General features: G+C 36.2%; 1 protein-coding gene across 4 annotated transcripts in view; it reads left to right on the forward strand.

Annotated features, from left to right (window-relative positions):
• Nucleotides 1-17,772, forward strand: part of LAMA2 (laminin subunit alpha 2) — a 383,544-nt gene that overhangs the window by 214,159 nt on the left and 151,613 nt on the right. For all 4 annotated transcript variants that reach the window (XM_049800395.1, XM_049800397.1, XM_049800396.1 and 1 more), the window contains exons 16-18: nucleotides 3,826-3,939; nucleotides 10,292-10,419; nucleotides 16,080-16,166. In XM_049800395.1, coding sequence (XP_049656352.1) covers nucleotides 3,826-3,939; nucleotides 10,292-10,419; nucleotides 16,080-16,166 — 329 coding nt within the window. The remainder of the gene's footprint in view (nucleotides 1-3,825; nucleotides 3,940-10,291; nucleotides 10,420-16,079; nucleotides 16,167-17,772) is intronic.

A 17,772-nucleotide genomic window follows, 5' to 3' on the forward strand; every position in this document is an offset into this window, starting at 1 on the left:
TAAGAGACCTGTCCATTCCTGTTAGGAATTTGGTATACCTTGTCTAGTTACCTTTATTTCTAGGTGGTGGTTCATTATATTTGATAATATTTGAAATCTGAAGTTTTACACCTCTGTAGTGATTTCTAAGTTATGAAAAGACATTTCTCTTAACAGAAAGAAGTTGAAAGCAGTATTTGTACTCTTCAGCCAACTGATATTACAAATGCATGAAACTATCACAATTAGAAGGAAAATGGCAGTTATTTGACCTGTGCACAACAAAGCCAGATAAAATTATCTGAGTTAATGTGGTTCAGTTTCCTCTTTTGTTTTCCCAGGGCTTTGCCATTTGCCTTGGAGTCTTTGTGGATTGCATGTGTGTTCTTGTGAGAATTGTTTCACTTTAGTTTGGTCCTGTTACAGATAATAACATACACACATGCTCAGAAAATGCCCACTCTCCTAACAAATTCATTAGTTCACACAGAATGTATTCATACAAATATACATATGATTAACTAGCTCACGTGGGCATAGCTTGGGGTAAATAGAAGCAAAAAAAAAAATTCTTCAAAAGCTTTGCCTTTAAGGAAATTGTTTCAAACACCAACATGCTCTGCTTCACAAAACTACAAACCATATGCCATTTACACAGGCACTCTAGGCATTTGCTTGTCAACTCCCTTTTTCTTTAAAATCTTCCATGCTTATATGTGATATTTAGGGCTTAGAGTCCAGTTTCATGCCAAACGTGGTTGCTTGTTGCTGGGGCTAGATAAACTAATGTAGAAAGAAAGCCTGAAGAAATTAATGGGTATTGCTATCACTTCCAAAATGGTACAGATAGAAAAAACCAACCCCAGCTGCAGAAGAATATTGCCAACCTTGGCTGAGAATTAATTCTGAAGTATGACCATTGTCTGTCTGTTCAATTACTTGAAGAAAAAAGCTGAATGAAGTGTCATTATGCTTCACAGGTGTTTTTTTTTAATTGTCCATTTTTCCTCTCAGTTCAGATTTAGGTGTGATTTCCCAGAAAGCAGTTGGAAAGGCCCTGATTGCAGATGTTACAATATCTACTTTTGTAGTAGAAGCTGAAGGACTTGGGTAGAATTCCTGCCTTGATGTTGCTGAAATTCTCACTCCAACGTTGTGTCCTTCAATGCTAAACCTTCTCTCCAATTCAAAACAGTCCCTGAGATTTGATATATACTTAAGACCATATTCCACAATAGAGAGCACATATATAGAGAGCTGCAAATTTAAAGTCTCTATGCGCACTAGTGGGCATGGACATGCTTTGATTCCTGCCCTGGCTGAGTGTTAACCACAGACCTATTGAACTAAACCATATTGCAGCCCTTACCTGTATGTTGGTTTTCCTCCCAAAACTGAAGGCCAAGAAGATATGATAGACTTCTGCATGAGCACACTTTACTTGTGTCCCCTCACTGAATTTCACAGCATTTTGGACAGCTCAGAAATGCCATTTGACAAAGCTGGCCTATCTTGCGATAACAATGATACAGTTAAAAGTTTTAGTTTCCATGCCTTTATTCACTGAATTCATTTCTCATGAGTCTTTTGTAGCAGAGGTTCAACACATGGTATTCATTGAACAGTTGTGCTTGACAGAAAAAAATGGGGAAATATTTTGGTGTTTTGAGTAGATGGTTGTGCTTTTTATAACAAGGACAAGCAAGAAAAAGAGGAACAGTGAAGTTCTAGATTTCCAGGCAAACTAGCAGTTGAGAAAGTATGGAAAAATAAATTGAAAATGTGGATTTTTTTAGAATACCATATCTGGTTTCTTCTGAATACTTTTGGCATTGTCCAACACTTTGCTGCTTCCAGTTTCAACCTGGCAGAATTTCATTTTTATTTATTTTGTGCAGGTTTTCAGTTTCATTTTCTCTTCTTCATTTATTTTAATGTATCTGTTTGTTTCCTACATAATGATGTTATGGTTCCTGGCATAGATGCTGCAGCAATAAAACCAACCCTTATTTACTTCTTTTCTTTCTGTAAATGTTTCGGCATGATCAGTCTTCAGAAGACAACCAATCCCACTTAAAATATGCTGTCTCTTGTGAGATCGTTCCATTACACAAATTTTAAATTAATTTTCTTCAAGATTCTAGTCAAAGAAGATAGTTATGTTTTTGCTAGTATGTCTGAGAAATGAACACAGAATTGCATGAGCATGGGTAAAGCAGATAAAATTTTACATTTCAAATACCAATTGGGCTCATTTGTGATAGTTACTTTGCTCTACTCATGTGAATCTCCTGGCCTTTATTTGTCAACATCTTCACATCTAATTGCTCTTCTCCACCAGATTTGTTCCCTTTCTATCCTCTCTTTTACTTCTACTGTGGAAGAAGTTGTGTTTAACTTGCATCACTGTGATGGTCAAGAACTTTCCTGACTTTTTAATGTTACATCATTTCTTTTGTTAATATCCCAATGTATAATCTTTTATTATAGATCTGTTCTAAGCCTTGCTGTTGATATTCCATGTCTAAGCCCTTAGAATTAGTGACTTTTGGAGCCTTATCTTGTGCAATATCATGTATATCTGTGCATGAGATCATTCTTTTCAGAATCACTTAAAGAGGAAAAAGATCTGTAGTGTTATACAGAAACAGCCTAGGCATTTGCATCTGATGCCACAGAAAAAAAAACAGGGCAATTTCTTTTAACCTGTTTTTCTTTTTTGGATTTTTGTAACTCTGAATTTTAATTTTTAGTATTTATGGATTTTGTTAGGAATGAGTAACCAACAATGAAAAGAAGGAAAAATAAGGATAATGTCTCAGGTTTTGGAATGATATTTTAAAAGCATCCTTTCAATTCATCTTCAAATTACTTTCACATTTTGCAGGAGTAAGACAAAAAGGAGACTCTTCTTGTTACCTTTTTGGAGAGTGTATGTGAAGGGGAAAGGTTTTCTTTATTAAATGATACTTTTAGTAGTCTATCACTACAAAACTTTCTCTTTGTGTTAGTCAGGTGCTTTTGAAGGTCAACATTCTGTCATGCACTTTTTTATATTATGCAAAATCCTTGGATCACATGAGCAGTCTTATTGAAGAAAGATAGTTTGCAAAAACTATAAAGCCATTTGTGAGATATATAGTAAGGAAGACTGCTGCTTGACATCCTATTATGAAGAAATAGAATAGCTGAATTTTTGCTGATGAATCACAGTTGTACGATGTCACCTTTCCTAAGAAAAAACTGGCCATGCATTTAATACTGATCTGAACTTAACATTTAAAAAAATAAAAAATCAGAGCATTTCCTTAAAGGGAAATGAATACTTTATATTTAATAAGTACAATTTGTAAATGAAAGGATGGCTTTGTTTTCAAGCCTGTATTTATTTCAGTGTAGCCTTCTGTTAGACTCCAAACAAGAAAGACTAAATGGTATTTTAATTGCTCTTTGCAGCTGAACTTCTCAGACAATATTTTTGTTGTTTTGGGCTTTTCTTCCCTCCTTCTCTCTCCTTCAGTACTTTGCCTTCTGTCTATTTTTCAATGTGTACCTCTTTTTTTGATGCTGTCATATTTCAGTTCTTCATTTTTCTGCTTCATTTTACCATTTCAGAAGAATGATCAAGTTACGGCTTTCTCTAATCTCACCCCTGCCGATAAGGCTAAGGTCAGTGCAAATCCATAGCACCAGGAAGAACAACTTTCTAGAGAAATGTTGGTATTTTTATTAATTTGACAAGTATGTTTTTGTGTGTGCAACTATGAAATTCAACAATATTTTAAAAATCCCGTTCCTTTCTCTGTTCAAGCAAGGCTTTAACTTTTTATCTAATTCAACTTGCAGTCTTGCTGGCCTCGATACAGGCGTGTGAATGGCACAGTTTTTGATGGAGTCTGTGCACCATGTACATGCTTTGGTCATGCAGAATTGTGTGATGATATCACAGGAGAATGCCTGGTAAGTGTCACTGCAGGAAACTTTATGGACGTGGCTGACATGAATTCAATATACCTGTGCAATTGAACCAATGACCTGTGAGACCTGAAATACTGAAGGAAAAAAAAGCTAACAATTAACAGAACAGGTCTTCATGTTGAACTGTTGCTGAAGTTAAGGATCCTTTCATACCAAGATATGGTAACTTGTGCAGTTAAACAAAAGGAATTTTTTATTCACATAGGATTTATGTTTTGAAATAGAATCTATAGTATAAGGAAAGCAGCAAATATATCAATATTCTTCCATGCAAGATTTATCTCCCCCTCCCATCTGTCTTCTGCAGTGTATTCAATTTATAGTATGTAGCTGGTAACTTTGTAAATTCTGTGTTAGTATGACAAGAAAATACTGTTTATGGCTTACTTAATCTAAATTCCTACTAAACCTTGAAGAAACACTTAGTAAATTGTACTTTAGAAAAATAATAAAAGCATATGATTGGGGTAGATAAACTTTTTTTTCTTGTAGGCTATGGAGATTTTATGCAGTTACCTACTAATTCAGCAGTTAAATCTGTGATATTATCCATAGCAAGCCTACCAGCACACCACTATTTCCAGCCCGTTCAGTAGCCTTTAGGAATGGGTAAATTATGCTGAATAGAGTGTTCTGATTAACTCAAGGGCATTTTTAGTTTTATATTGTCTGACATGGCAGGAAGCTTGAAACAACATGTCTCATTTCATTAGTCTTGCAGAAACACAATTTGAGCCAGTGCCAGTTTAGTGGGATATCATACTCTCATTTCCCTGCAGAATTTCAAGCAGACTCTCTATTGTGCATGTTTCTAAATGTTCCCTTTTATTTCCTTAAGAAAAAGCTGCTGGGAAAAATCCAAAATTAAAATTCAAGCTTTTTTCAATATAATTTGGCACTTAGAATTATCACTGTTCTTCCTGGTTTGCCCATACAAGTTATTTAATTGAATTGCAGTGCAAAACAAGATATCCTTAATGTGTGGATCAGTGAATTTTTCATATTGCTTTTTCTTAAATAGAAGTTTAAAATTATTCTCAATTTAATTATACTGTAAGCCTTAAAGAAGTACCTAGGATGAAAAATATGTATGACATGACAGTCATGTTTTGAATCTTTCACTTATATGCAATAAAAATGTTTATCACTAGGGTAATATGGATTTGTGTTTCTCGACAAAGATAAAATTTATTGCATTAATGACCATAGCCTCCAGCTATGATGTCTATAACATTAGTGTGGGATAAAATCAATTAACAGAAAAGAAAGGGAAGGGATAACTATTGACTATTTTGCTTAGGGGTGCATAGCCAGATGCGAGTTCTGAAGTTGCTTCCTTCTGTGTCCAAGTTTTAGCCCTTGCACAAGTTCCCTCTTTATTTTTGTCTGCCAGCCTGCATATGAGAGAAGGTCGTATAGTTGCATTCTGTAGTGCTTTTGGGCTTTTCAGCTGATGTGAACTATTGACTGAGACAGTAGAGCTCCCCCTTCTGATGTTTCAGGCGTGCTAGTGTAAAGATAACAGTTCTGGCAAGGGAGTGAAAAATAACCAGTTGAAAATGTACTTTAATCTATATATGTTATCAAGTATTCTGTATTCTGTGTTCTGTCTGAGCATATACTAGATCATGCTATAAAGAAGAGGTGCACAGGGAGCTTAAAATCAGTTCTGGATTTTCTTGCAGCTTACTTTGAAAACACTGTAAGTAAAGTTAGATTGGTTAGTATCCATGCAGTCTGTTAAATGCTGCTATTCAATTTGGATCATAAGCCTTTTGAAGTGAAAGAGAGAGAAGTCTGAATGCTGAAAAGAGAAATGTTTCACATCAAAGGCATTCCTTCTATTGAGGTTTACACAGGCTTTTGGCCTCCTTATTATTATTCATGGTGTTTTTTCAGTAATACAACAGACAATTTAGGCACCTAATTTATTGATATGATACTTCTTTTTGCTCTTCCTTAGCTTTGTAGTTGAAAAGCAGCTGAAATATGGTTTTGACTCATGATAAAAGCTAAAATCATCTGCTTCAACATAGGCCTGTTATAAAAAGCTCATTTTAACACCTGTCTAGCAGTAACCTGCAAAGCCCTTTGATCCCCACAGCAACCATATAGAAAGCTGCATGATACATCATTCTCATTACCATTGTGATATACATAACTGCCTTGGTACACAGGGCAAGTTCTAACATTCAGAAATACTCTTTTGTAGTGTTACATACACACTTTTATGGTAGCTTTAGGAGGTTGGTTAAACCTAAGCATTGTGAAAAGCAAACACATTTCAAAGTGTTTCATTCATTGCAGGGTACTATGTTCCTGTTAGTAAGCCCAGAGAAAGCAGATCTTTCTCCCCTAAGATATGCTCAAATTCCTAAGTCGGCAGTCCCCAGTTGGCATCCATTTTGTATTTTATTCCTTTGTGTGGAAATGGCATATACCATGTAGATTAAGGCCAGTGTCAGAGCTAGTGGACATGTGCTTTAGACAGTGTTCATCACAAGATCGACAAAATGTCTTCACCCATCTTCATATACACAGTAACAAAGTGATACATCCTAAGCTAAATGCAGTATAGGCTATACCACAAGTGAAAATTATATAAAGCCTCTGCAGCACTCTGACAGCATTTTTAACACCAGGAAAGGGAATTGTCCATGCAATCTTGATATTACGGTAGACTGAAAATGCCGTAAGAGCATACTCATGCTTCTGAAGATATAATACCACTGTCTGGTCTAGAAGGCTAGGGAATATACTAAAATAGGCACCCAGGCTTACTCGTTTGCTTTCTTTAACTAGCTTAAACTAGCAGCTTCCCTGGTTGTCTCTGTGACAGATATCATGAGGAAGGGCAGCGGCATGCCAAAGGCACTATCTTGGACTTAGACATACTCCCTGATGAAAGTTTTATTTTCATCGCTAGCCTTCTATTCAGACTGTTTCTTTCCATATTCATATACACTCAGCTGCATATGCAGCTAAGCAGGAGTGGTTTTCAGTGTGAAGTTAGGGTTCCCTGATGCTGGGCATAAAGCATTTATGGCTTAATTTGGTTTCTTCTGAGGGGAAGAGAGCTGGCTTGGTAGGAGATGGTGGGAAACACATTCCAGGACATAAGCAATAAAGTCTTTGGGCAACAAGGTCTGAGTTGCACATAAAATTTTGGACAAAAATGAATTTCACAGTCTTACTTAGTCAGAGGTTGTCTAAGTGAAGTTTAATGGTGTTTGGAGATCAAAGACGTCCAGAAAATTCATGCATTCAAAATAGTTTGAGATCCAGTACCTGGAATTTGGAAGCATAAAGATTTGGGCATAAAATCGTTCCTGGCCACAAAGTTTATGGATCTGTGGAACAAGGCATTGATTTTAACAAAAGCACTAGATCAATGTGTTGGAACAAACTATATTTCCAAGGGAGAAAAAGAAAGTGTATGTAATATACTGAGCAGGTTAGGGACAGTTGATAATGACCTTCTTTATACCCAGTCTCATGACACAAAAAAAATGATTAAATGTTCCTATGAACATGAAATTAAGACTTCGCAGGCTTAAGCATGTTTTAAGGAAATAATCTCAGTATAATTAGTCATTGCTCAAACTAGATGTTGCTCAAAATCATTGCTGTACATTTGGCGAGGTTCAACCAGTTGATATCAAGAAAACACAAATTCTTCATGCATATTGACAATGTCTTTAGAAGGGCTAATAACTTGTATACTTCAGTAACTAAACTGATCTATAAAATTGGCAAATTACTATGAAATTTAATGCGTCACTGAAGAGAACAGGCACATTATGTCACATCTACATACTACATAATCCTTGTTCATTGTCCTGCAAAATCCAGACTGGCTCAGGGAGAAGAGTATAGGACCACACAAGATCGTTATTTCTCAACTAAACTAACATAAACACAGTGCAGTGTATGCTCAGATTTTGGTACTATATGTGTGGGGTTCTTTTCTTTTTTGTTTTTAAATTTATTGATTCGTGGTGATGAAGTAAGCAGATACAGAGATCTGGATTGAGGAGAATTAGACACAGTAGGTGGAAATGACTAATGTTAGAGTTTCAGAAAGTAATTCATCAAAGAGAAGAAGGTCAGCACTTTGTAACATGAGTTGTTTTCCTACAAAATGGAAGGTTTCTGGTCTTTTACTTAAAAGCAGCAGAAGCTGCAAATACCATTCTGTAAGAGATGCATAGCTTTAAAATAGCGTGTTAGCTCTTCTCACTTTAATAACATCCTTGACATATAAGCCGTTCATATTCTTCAGAAACATGTCTGAGGATATTTAAAGCTAAACTTAACACAAAAGAAGAATCCATTATTTTTCAGAAAAAATACAAATAATTTGACATGATGTCTTAAAAAAGTTGAATTGCAAAGGATTTTTCTTTAGAAACACTTAAATTATTTTTGTCCCATCTTCTTTTAAAAGCATATCTTAATGTTCCCAGCTACTTTTTCGGTATGGCCGGTAGATTCTTTTTAAATGACAGCACTTGAAGTAACAATCAAATGGACTTAAATTACCTAATGAAGTAGAATTTAACCCAGCTGACGGTTCTAAAGCCATAATTTTATTTGACTAAGTGTCTCAATAGTTGGTATTAGCTCACAATCTACCAAATATGTGAAAATATAATATTGTGACTAATGCTTTCATTTAAAAGATATGCTGCTTGCATACACAAGCAATAAGAAAGCACCTGGAGACAGATGCTTTTGACTCCAGTGTGCTCTTGACTGAAACGGGTATTGTGCTTTTTCAGCTGCCCAAATGTATGGTACTGGCTATGCAGAGCACAATGCAAAACAACTTTGTTCAAATCATTGCAATCCTGGAAAGTCATGAAGAAGAAATCAGTGTTCCTTAGAATAGTGCCATTTTCTTTATCCTTCATTGAGGATACATTATGTCTTTCAGACGGTAAGGCTGTTAAATATCAGTCAGTACCATATGCATGCCTTATTAAAATGAGAAAACCATTTTAAAGTGTTCTTAAAAATATTTTTAAATTAAATCATAAGTTTGGAAGTACCTGCACCTTTAAAAAAACACCAAACAAACCCTCAAGAGTTCTTAAGCAGCAGTTTGAGTGTAACAGATTCTAGATTTGATCTGGCCCATTATCTAAATCAGATCAGAACACACCCTATTAAATAAAATCTCTCTTATAGCTTTCATTTTGGCCTTTTCAAGTTGCCATGTGCTTTTGCAGTCTATACCCAAGCACATCAAGATGGCATTTAAGAGCCAAAAACATTTCTGCTGCTTTCTCTGTTTTTAGCCCTGTAAAAGGGCTACACTTGGGTATCTCATGGCAAATAGCCATGAAAGGAAGAGTGTGGTGTGCTAAAAATGTAGCAAAAAAGGGAAAGAGTTTAAGCAAGAAAACTTATTTGCTGAGCCTATCATGGATCCTGCCAAATTACTTAGAATTTCTAAATCCTATATGGTGAGGGAGAAGAAGAGTAGAAGGGGTAATTACTCTTTAAAAAAAACTTGCTTCTTACCACTCATCATGGGAAGCATGTTCTCGGAGGACCAATTCCCATTCTGCCAAAAGATCATTTACTTGGAGATCAGGCCAAAGGTTATATACAGAAATGCAGATCTAGTGCTGCCATTTTTATGTTGGATGTTTAATGTGCTCCGATAAACTGTCTCTTGTATTATGAAAGCCAGTCATATAGAACACAAACTGTTCGTTAGGGCCCTATATACAGTATACTTATCTTTGTTTCTACTCATAAAGTACAGTCTGGATGCTATTCTAGCAGACAAGTATTAATTAATTCAGGCTTTGCTACTGTTCACAAGTATATTTAGTATACTGCTAGCCAGATACCTTGTAAAATGAGGTTATTTAGATGTGAAATGTAATAATTCGGTTTTATAAATTATATGGTCTAGGCTGTATTTCTGGGATCAACATCTGAAAACTGTCACAAAACATGGCCTGTTGCAAGACTGCAATACTAAACCTGTTTTGTGGTGCTTTCAAGGTTGGTTTTCTTTAAGCAAGCTGAAACAATAATGCAGCTGTGGTATGGTGGAAAGATAAAGGTCTACAGTTAAATATCCTTTTAGTTTTACACAGACAAAAATTATCCAAAAGAATACAAATACCTGACATATATGAAGCACTGATTGTGACAGCTAACCTCTAGAACTGTTTCTCAACCAGCAGCAGAAAACTAAAATATATTTTGCAGACCTCATACAGTCCTGTTGAGAGGATGGGCTAGGTGAATGACCTTCAAGGACTTTCCATATATACGTTCTCTAATTGTGAATTTGTACTTTTTATCTTCTGTTTAGGACTGCAAACACAACACAGGTGGTTCATATTGTGATAAATGTCTTCCTGGCTTCTATGGTGATCCTACTAAAGGGACAGCTGAAGACTGTCAGTTGTGTGCTTGCCCCCTAAATCTACCTTCTAATAAGTAAGATGTGTATTTATTGCATATTATACTTTTTCACTTAGTAAATTGCATAACTTTTTAATTTATACTTTTGCATGTACACTTGAGATTTTTTTGTGTTTTAATCAAATAATATATTCTGAGTATAAACTTATTCTCTTTTTACAATTGTACAGAGTGTTTAGCTTCACAGATAGGCAAAGATCAAAACAAAAGCTGGAAGAGACTAGGCTAGAAAGAACAACACAGAAGTTGGATGACTGCTCTTTGAATCAATAACTAGTGTTTGCTTTTCTGTCCTCCTTAAGACTAGTTTTTTCTAATTTTAAAGCTGAATTTATAAATTTGGCATGTGGGGTTTTTTACTAATTGAATTTAAAATAATTTTATGTTGTTCAGATAAAAGAGTGATTTCTTCTGCTTTTAATTTTCCTTTTCTTTCTGTCAACATTCAGTGATAGTGTTGATTTGTTTGGAGTCTAAATTCAGCCTTAGATCTTGCAAGTGAAAATATTGTCAGCATATCTCAGAATAATCACTATAAACTTGGTTTAAGTAAAAATAATAGTGAAAAGTTAATCAAAACTCAGATCTAAGAACAACTGTTTCCTGCATTACAAAAGCTTGTCTGTGCTACTTGTTACCTCTATTTAATAGACCAAGTGGCTTGAACATTTTTTCATTGGTTGTTGTCCCAGTCAGTTCCTAGAAAATAACAATACCAAAATCATTTGACATGATGTAGTTGAAGAAAACTGTTCTGAATCTTGTTTGGTTAGCTTTTCTTGTGCATATAAAAAAAAATGGAAATTGTGTATCAGTTTGAATTAGCGCATTTGGTTTATGACATTCAGTATGGCTTCAGAGAAAAGGAGCCCTGGTGCAAGTAGCACATGTCCACATTACACAGAAGAGCTGCTGTGGTACAACACATACAGTAATTGTTCAGGAAGATCAGAAACTGTTGAGTATGTGCCTGACGTTTGCAGTGGTAACTAATGCTTGCCCAAATTCCAGCCACAAATTGGATGTGGTTCCCTTCTGAAAAGAATCACTGTTAGTCCATATAAGAATTTCAGAAGGATGGTAGGATTGTACTGAAGATTGTAAACTATGCACAGAGGCTGGCCCATCTCAAGCTCTTCACTTAAAAGTTTTAAGTGGCTATAGGAGCTGATAAATCCACTGGAGTAATTTTTTTTTCCTCCCTTCAGCCCTGCATCTTCTATTTCACCCCATTTTTCCCAAAATAGAAGTCAGATTCTGTCAATGAAATGCACTTTACTGTTTAAGAGTATAAAGAGTACTTCTTCAGGTTTACAGGGCCAAATGCATGGCTACCACCCACACAGAGATGGAGCTCTGCAAGATGCAAGTAAAGAAGAGAACATCATCTGAATGGCAGTGGAGGCTACATAAGGCACAGATGAACCAGATTTTGCTCTTAAGTAGCTCAGGCTAATGCTGTTGTCTACAGTGGCATTGTTTCCTATTAAAACTGCACGGATCAGGGCACGAATAATCTAAGCACTTAGCAGAAATTCCAGGGGACTGTAGAATAGGAGCTTGCTTCCTGTTAGCACAGCTCTTCAGTTGGTTTTATTAGATATATGTGCATTTATTATGTCTGCTGCTCAGGCATGGTTCCTCTGACATCCTCATTGCTTTCACATACTTAGTATTTCCATGCATAGTTAATTAATTCTCTTTCTCTTGTTTGAGAACACTGTACTGACAGCAGGAAAAACACTATCACATTTATATCTTGTGCAGATGTGCAACAAACCAAGTCAAATAGATTGAATTTAGGTTTTTATTGGCAAAATGCCTGGAGACCTCTCTTACGTATTCATCAGAATTCTGGCTGCTTAATTTTCCTTTGTTGAAATTGCTCAAGAGAGTCCCCTTTTTAATACCTAGTTTTCTTGAAAAATACAGGTACAAAACAAACACAGAATATAAATGTTCTTGGACTGTGAAACTGTGGGAGTCCTGAACCCTACAATGTTTAGCCCTGCATTAGAATTGTGCAATACCTTCCTATTTCTAAAATAGACAAAAGCAAAACTCTGAACAACATCCTCAAGCTTTATAGAATTCATCGTAAGGTTCAAGCTCTCATGTCTTTACAGTTCTAGACCAATCATTAAATTTGTTTATGAGGAAAAAAAAGACGTTAGAGTTTTAGTGTGTTACCTGAAGACTGTTAAAATACTCATTTTTCTTTATTATTTAGTTGGCAATGAGTTTGGTATGCTAGGGATAATATTTGTAAACATTTCAGATTCCTTCACACATCCTTCACATGAAAAATAAAGAAACTACTACCAAGCTCATGTCACTATACAGATATAGTATATGTCAAGTTATTTCTGAATAACCTAACAAGTGACTAATTTATGTACAAATTATTACAAATAGCTGTTTATAGATTTCAATTCCTGTAGTATTTAATTCCTAACATGGCATGACAGAGCAGAGCATCTGTAGGTCTGTAAGCTTATTACTAAGTTCCTGGTGCATGGAGAATATTGTCCATGCAACGAACCTCTGAGATATATTTCTATTACGAAATTAGTTTTGTCTTTTATAGCAGCATCTTATTTCTTTATGATGTTTCTAATGGTTCCCATCACCGTTCTCACAGCTCCTGAATCTTTTTCTTTTCAATGCCACGTAAGGTGGAGGAGAACTGTTCTATCCGTTTTAGAAATGTGGTGATGATGGTGGTGTCCTATAGTTAACTTAAGCTGATTTAACTGCTGCTCATTTCCTCTCCTGTTTCCTAATAGCAGCAGTTTCCATATGCAATCATTGAAGCCAATCATAAAACTGCCGTCTGAAGCACAACAGTGATAAATGACTTGCCATATGTTAGAAAAGAACACTTGGCCAAATCGGGAAACTAAATTTAAGTTGCCTAAGCTTGTTTTCTAGATCCTGGGCTATATTTTCCTCTTTTTGCATACATGTCCATATTTGTATTTATATGATGCAAATGAGATCAATACCTGTATTATAAATGGCATATGTAATGCATGCTTGACTTCTTCGTTTTATCTCTTCTCATTAATGCATCACTCTTACAAACTGTTTTAACATTCTTAGTCTTTAAAGACCTTCAAATAAACTAATTTTTTTTCCATAGAAATTATCAGACATACTACTACATAGTTTTTTCTAGATAATTACTGCTTTTCGCTTGAAGTGGCAATAAATTTAATATGGGTAATGATGACCCTGACAGGAATATTTTATCACTGGAAATGGGGGATAGAAGGTATCTTACTCAGCCTGGGAAGGTAACAAGTAAACTCATAGCATATGAACTAGGAATTTGGGTTCGTCTCAGAATTTTAATATTTTCTTGGAGAATTAAATAAACACTTAGTCCCAAGAGATGTTTTCTATAACATACTTGTAAACTTTTAGGAAGCCCTGTCTCCTGACATAGGCCTATCACATATATACCCATATTGTGTATTCGTACTTGTCCCATGTCCTGATTGGTATTAATGTTGTTAACCTTATGTAAAAACTGAAAAGAGTGATGATGAGTCAAGAGGGACTAAGATTTTTTTTGAAAGCTTGTTTTGACAGATCAATACACACTGTTCATCAGTATTTATCACTAGTGAGTAATGAGATTCTAAATAATCAGGACAATAAACCCTTCTTTTCTCACCCTGCTATCACATATTTCCTTTATGGTATGCAGATGGGAATTTCTGAATATATTATGTTTAGTGTGGAGATGGGGACTGACTGTTAAGTCAGAGAAAGAATCAAAGGGTGCTAGGTCTGAGCATAACCCTTAAAACATGGGAATTCTACTATTTATTATTATTGCTTAGTAATAATAAGTACTTAATTATTATTATTATCTTTAAAATTTATGCAGTTGAATACAGAGGTATTGGTGGAACTGTGGTACAGTCAATCTTGTGCAATGCTATAATGAACTGTGATAGCATCTCCACAAAGTTTCCCATGTAGCTCTTAGAGTAAGGTTGGGACTGACAAGCAGGATCTTATGGGAAATAAGTCAGGTGCTGCCGATTAGGTTCAATGATAACGTGTGCCTCCATTGAAAACTGCTTTCATTGCTATTTAAAAATAGAATGCACAATTATTGTTTCTTCAACTGGGTCCTCATGCATTCGTGAATCTATTCTTAATTGAATCACAGTGCAAAATAACACAAATGTAATCCTTATGGGAAAGAGGAAAATCCCAATACCTGTCTATGTTTACTGGACCTGACCTTCCCATATTTTTCTTATTGATCTCTTATGTCTGTGGGATAACTTGCCCTATGACAGACAGGGTATTTATAAATGGAAGTAATCTATAAGAGAATAAAGAGGTCAGATCATAGGATGGATGACTCCTGAGAAGTGAGGTCCAGTCACCAGCAGGTAGTCATGTTACATGATCCTAATTAAGCTTTTCTGTCTTCCCTGTGCCTATTATTTTCGAGAAACTTTCATTGTATATCCTGCTTTAATTTATCCAAGGTCAGATTATATCTACTTGTTATTATCATACCATGAACTTTTACCTTGAATATACCTTCCTTCTGATGTCTTTGTTACAGCAACTGTATTCCTTGTCAACTTCTATTTTCCTAGGTTACAAAAGATAAGTCTAGTGTCTTCTTGTTAGATAGGTGATTTGTTTTCCTGTTGTGAATAGTCACTCACTATTCACCTGCTGCCATTCTTTTCTTTTTTTTTTTTCCCTTTCTCTATTTTACTATTTGGCTGACCAGAATTGATTATCATTATTTATATAAGGCCCTGTAAAGGTGCTCATATGTCTCTGTCTCTAATAATCATTCCAGAATGATAAAAGTACAGCTTGCCTTTTCTTCTGTGCGGTGTCATTTAGAGTGTCAGGAGGTTTCTTCTCAAAAGTGTGCTAAGGGAGAGAGACTACAGAAAGCAAAATACTAAACAGTGAAGGAGCAGAGTTCAAAGTTAAACACAGACATTGAAAGGTGGAGCTTGCAAATGCCTACGGTAGCCTTATTTATTTTTTAAAAAAAAAAAAAGAGAGAGAAGGCTAAAAATAAGTACAGCATAGCTAAGAGATAAAGCTTTCTACTCTGCAAACTATTCTTAAACTTCGGTGTGCCTCTCTGGCCTGTTGCTTGAAGTCATTGGCACTTGTTTTACTCAAATGCATTCTCTGGGAAGCTGCACCAGATATTTCCCTTTTTGCCCCTCCCCTTTCTTGTTCACTGGGTTCCTTTCACAGCCGATTATACACAAAGTTAACTGAGCTTTCAAATCAGTTGTCCTTCAGAAAGATTTATATAGGGGCCACATTATGGCATAGATTGTTTGCCAGGCCCTCGGGGGCACAAACAAACAGCTGTACATTCCTGCCTTTTTAATGGTATCCAGACCACTCAGTGGCAGGCTCAAGTCCCGTAATAACAGGCTATTGGGATGCTGCCATCCGTTACTCTATATTCAGTGTCGCAGAAATAGCAGGGTCATTCCAAATTCAATTTGCTGGAGTCAAACTTATGCCTTATGTCCTAGGCTAGAGTTACTTTTCCTGGGCACTATTTTGCAAATTAACGATCTCTGAAGTGGGAAGAGAGCTATGCTGCTAACCATCTTTTCTTTGTGTTTCTTCCTTGTCCCTCTTCTTACCCAATATCAACAACACAGCTTTAGCCCAACATGCCATTTTGACCAAAGTCATGGATTAATATGCGACGAATGCCCAGCTGGGTACGTGGGACCACGCTGTGAAAGGTAAGCAAGCACCATGCTTTTAACCATATGTGATCTGAAACAAAAGTACTGATCACATGGAACTGTTCTACCTTTTTATTACTTCCCCTTCTCATCCCTGTTCCTGTGTTCTGAAACTCACTGAAGAAATTCCTGTGCATCTTCCTCTGATATTGTGTCCATGCATTTGTACATTTCTAGTGCTTGTTTTATTACTTTATGGTAAAGTGCAAAGCTTCCAAGAAGCATTTGCTGAGAAGTAAAAGTCTTTTTTTAAAAAGTTTCTTCCAGCTTTTCTGTCTGTCACTCTTCTGAAATTTTTATATTTTCAGTCTCATGTCATTTGAATGTTTAGAGTATGGTGAATCAAATATGCAATAAATTACTGACGCCTCTTTTAGAGAAGTTAATATGCAGTGAAAATACAGCTCTTCTAATAAGTTGTTTGCTGATTTGAATTATTTTTAAAAAGAATATTTTACATTTTTGTTGCTTCTAGTTTCCTGTTGCAGTCTTTATTTAGTAAGTAGAAGAAGCTAGGATTTAATGACAAAAAAAGAGAATTCTTCTTGGTCAAATACATAGAAAAGCTCAATATATATTTCCTACAGTTATTACTACCCATACAAAAGACAAATAAAAAAAATACATCTAGTCTGTCTTTGGCTATGACAGGTCTGAGTGACATGTTAGTACTGAGAGAGAAAGTTCTTTCCCCTTCTTATATGCTGTTACACTGAAAGGATCACATGGAGAATGTAAATGAATCAGAAGGCTAGTGTGAGTGCTGGTGCTAAGCTCCCAGGAACCCCCTTCCACAGGAGACGAGACCGCATAGACATGGGATATCATCACTGTGTCTGCACGCCTTTGGTCCTGTGGGATTTCACATGGCTGGAACAGCTTTCAAGAGCAGTTAGTGTACCAGGGGACCTCTGCTAGTTGTTTGGAGGTTGTGATGAATCAGCATTGGCTTTGGTTCCATGATCCCAGTTCCCTGTGACCCTGCAAATGACACCTTTTTAAGAGGGGCTGGGGAAGGCAAATAACTGTCTAACACCTGGCTAGACAGTTATGGGGCATGAAAACATGGCACTTCTGTTTCTTAGTAGGCTTTTACTGTTTGGCACTTCCATAAGCTGCTTGCAGCATTTTCCAACGTAAACCCTAAAAAACCGTAAAGCTTCTGAATGAAGACTTACAACATTCAGGCTGGAATGAGGAAAAGTAGGAATGAACCAAGAGGAAGAGCCAACCAGAAAAGCAGGAACCTGACCATACGCTGTGAATCGCCCTCTAGTCCTGTCTTTTCAATTTACAACTCCTTCCTTTTAAATCCCCTGTTGTGCTATATCTGTCCTGAAGTGAGAGTGCAGGCTGTCACCTGTTTCCACCCATCATCACTGAGTCTGCTCCTACTGCGTGCTATTTCTGCCTGTCTTTTCCTGTCCGTCTTGGAAGTCATCACCTTCTTTCAGCTAGTGGGCTGTGAAGTTAACGACGGCAGGAATAAATCACATCGAGAGCACTTTGGTGGCAGTTTGTCAATGCAGGGTCATTGACAGCTTCCATTAGCAACAAGCGCTATTTCTGAGTCGAGCACATGCTGTAGATGCAGTAGGACAGA

This window comes from Accipiter gentilis, chromosome 5 (genome assembly GCF_929443795.1).
Source record: "Accipiter gentilis chromosome 5, bAccGen1.1, whole genome shotgun sequence".
NCBI classification, from domain to species: Eukaryota; Metazoa; Chordata; class Aves; order Accipitriformes; family Accipitridae; genus Astur; species Astur gentilis.